Source organism: Penaeus monodon, chromosome 32 (assembly GCF_015228065.2).
Source record: "Penaeus monodon isolate SGIC_2016 chromosome 32, NSTDA_Pmon_1, whole genome shotgun sequence".
NCBI classification, from domain to species: Eukaryota; Metazoa; Arthropoda; class Malacostraca; order Decapoda; family Penaeidae; genus Penaeus; species Penaeus monodon.
In genome coordinates this window covers 9,530,214-9,530,758 of record NC_051417.1, presented here as the reverse complement: position 1 = coordinate 9,530,758, position 545 = coordinate 9,530,214, and the positions used below count along the sequence as shown (strand labels likewise).

Below are 545 nucleotides of genomic sequence, written 5' to 3'. Positions count from 1 at the left end.
ACTCTGTGTTTTCATTAGCCAAATTAGAAAGAGTTTTCTGTTGATAGTAGAAAATTTTGATAGCAGCAGAATTTTCAAAATGTTCTTTTCAGGATCTTAATGAAGATGATGTCATGGTCCTTGATTCTGGTGATGAAGTGTATGTGTGGATCGGAAGGGGTTCAGACGACCAGGAGAAGGAAAAGGCATTCGAGATGGCAGAGGTAAGTTAAATTCATGTAGGCCTCTTTTACACTTTGGGAATGGCTTGTGTATAGTTTTTCCTTGAATGAAAGGTTAAGTATTTTTTTTTATGATGTAATGAAAGGTTAATGCCCAAAAATAACAAGAAGAGAATCCTTATGTAAAAAAAAAACAAATAAATGTAAAAGTTATAAAAAAAAATCTCAAACATTAGTCTTGCGATATGAGAGGTAATATCAGGGAAAACATAAAAGTCAAAGTTCGAAACATCAGATTTATAATAACGGATATATCTTCAATGCAAAGTCTAAATAAGAATATATACTATCAGTCAATTTGTTTTCTTCTCTGTCAGGACTGAC

The 545-nt window shown here is 32.1% G+C and overlaps 1 protein-coding gene across 8 annotated transcripts in view; it reads left to right on the top strand.

Annotated features, from left to right (window-relative positions):
* LOC119593490 (gelsolin, cytoplasmic-like) overlaps nt 1–545 on the top strand; it is a 58,995-nt gene that overhangs the window by 52,882 nt on the left and 5,568 nt on the right. For all 8 annotated transcript variants that reach the window (XM_037942433.1, XM_037942436.1, XM_037942439.1 and 5 more), the window contains one exon: nt 93–203. In XM_037942433.1, coding sequence (XP_037798361.1) covers nt 93–203 — 111 coding nt within the window. The remainder of the gene's footprint in view (nt 1–92; nt 204–545) is intronic.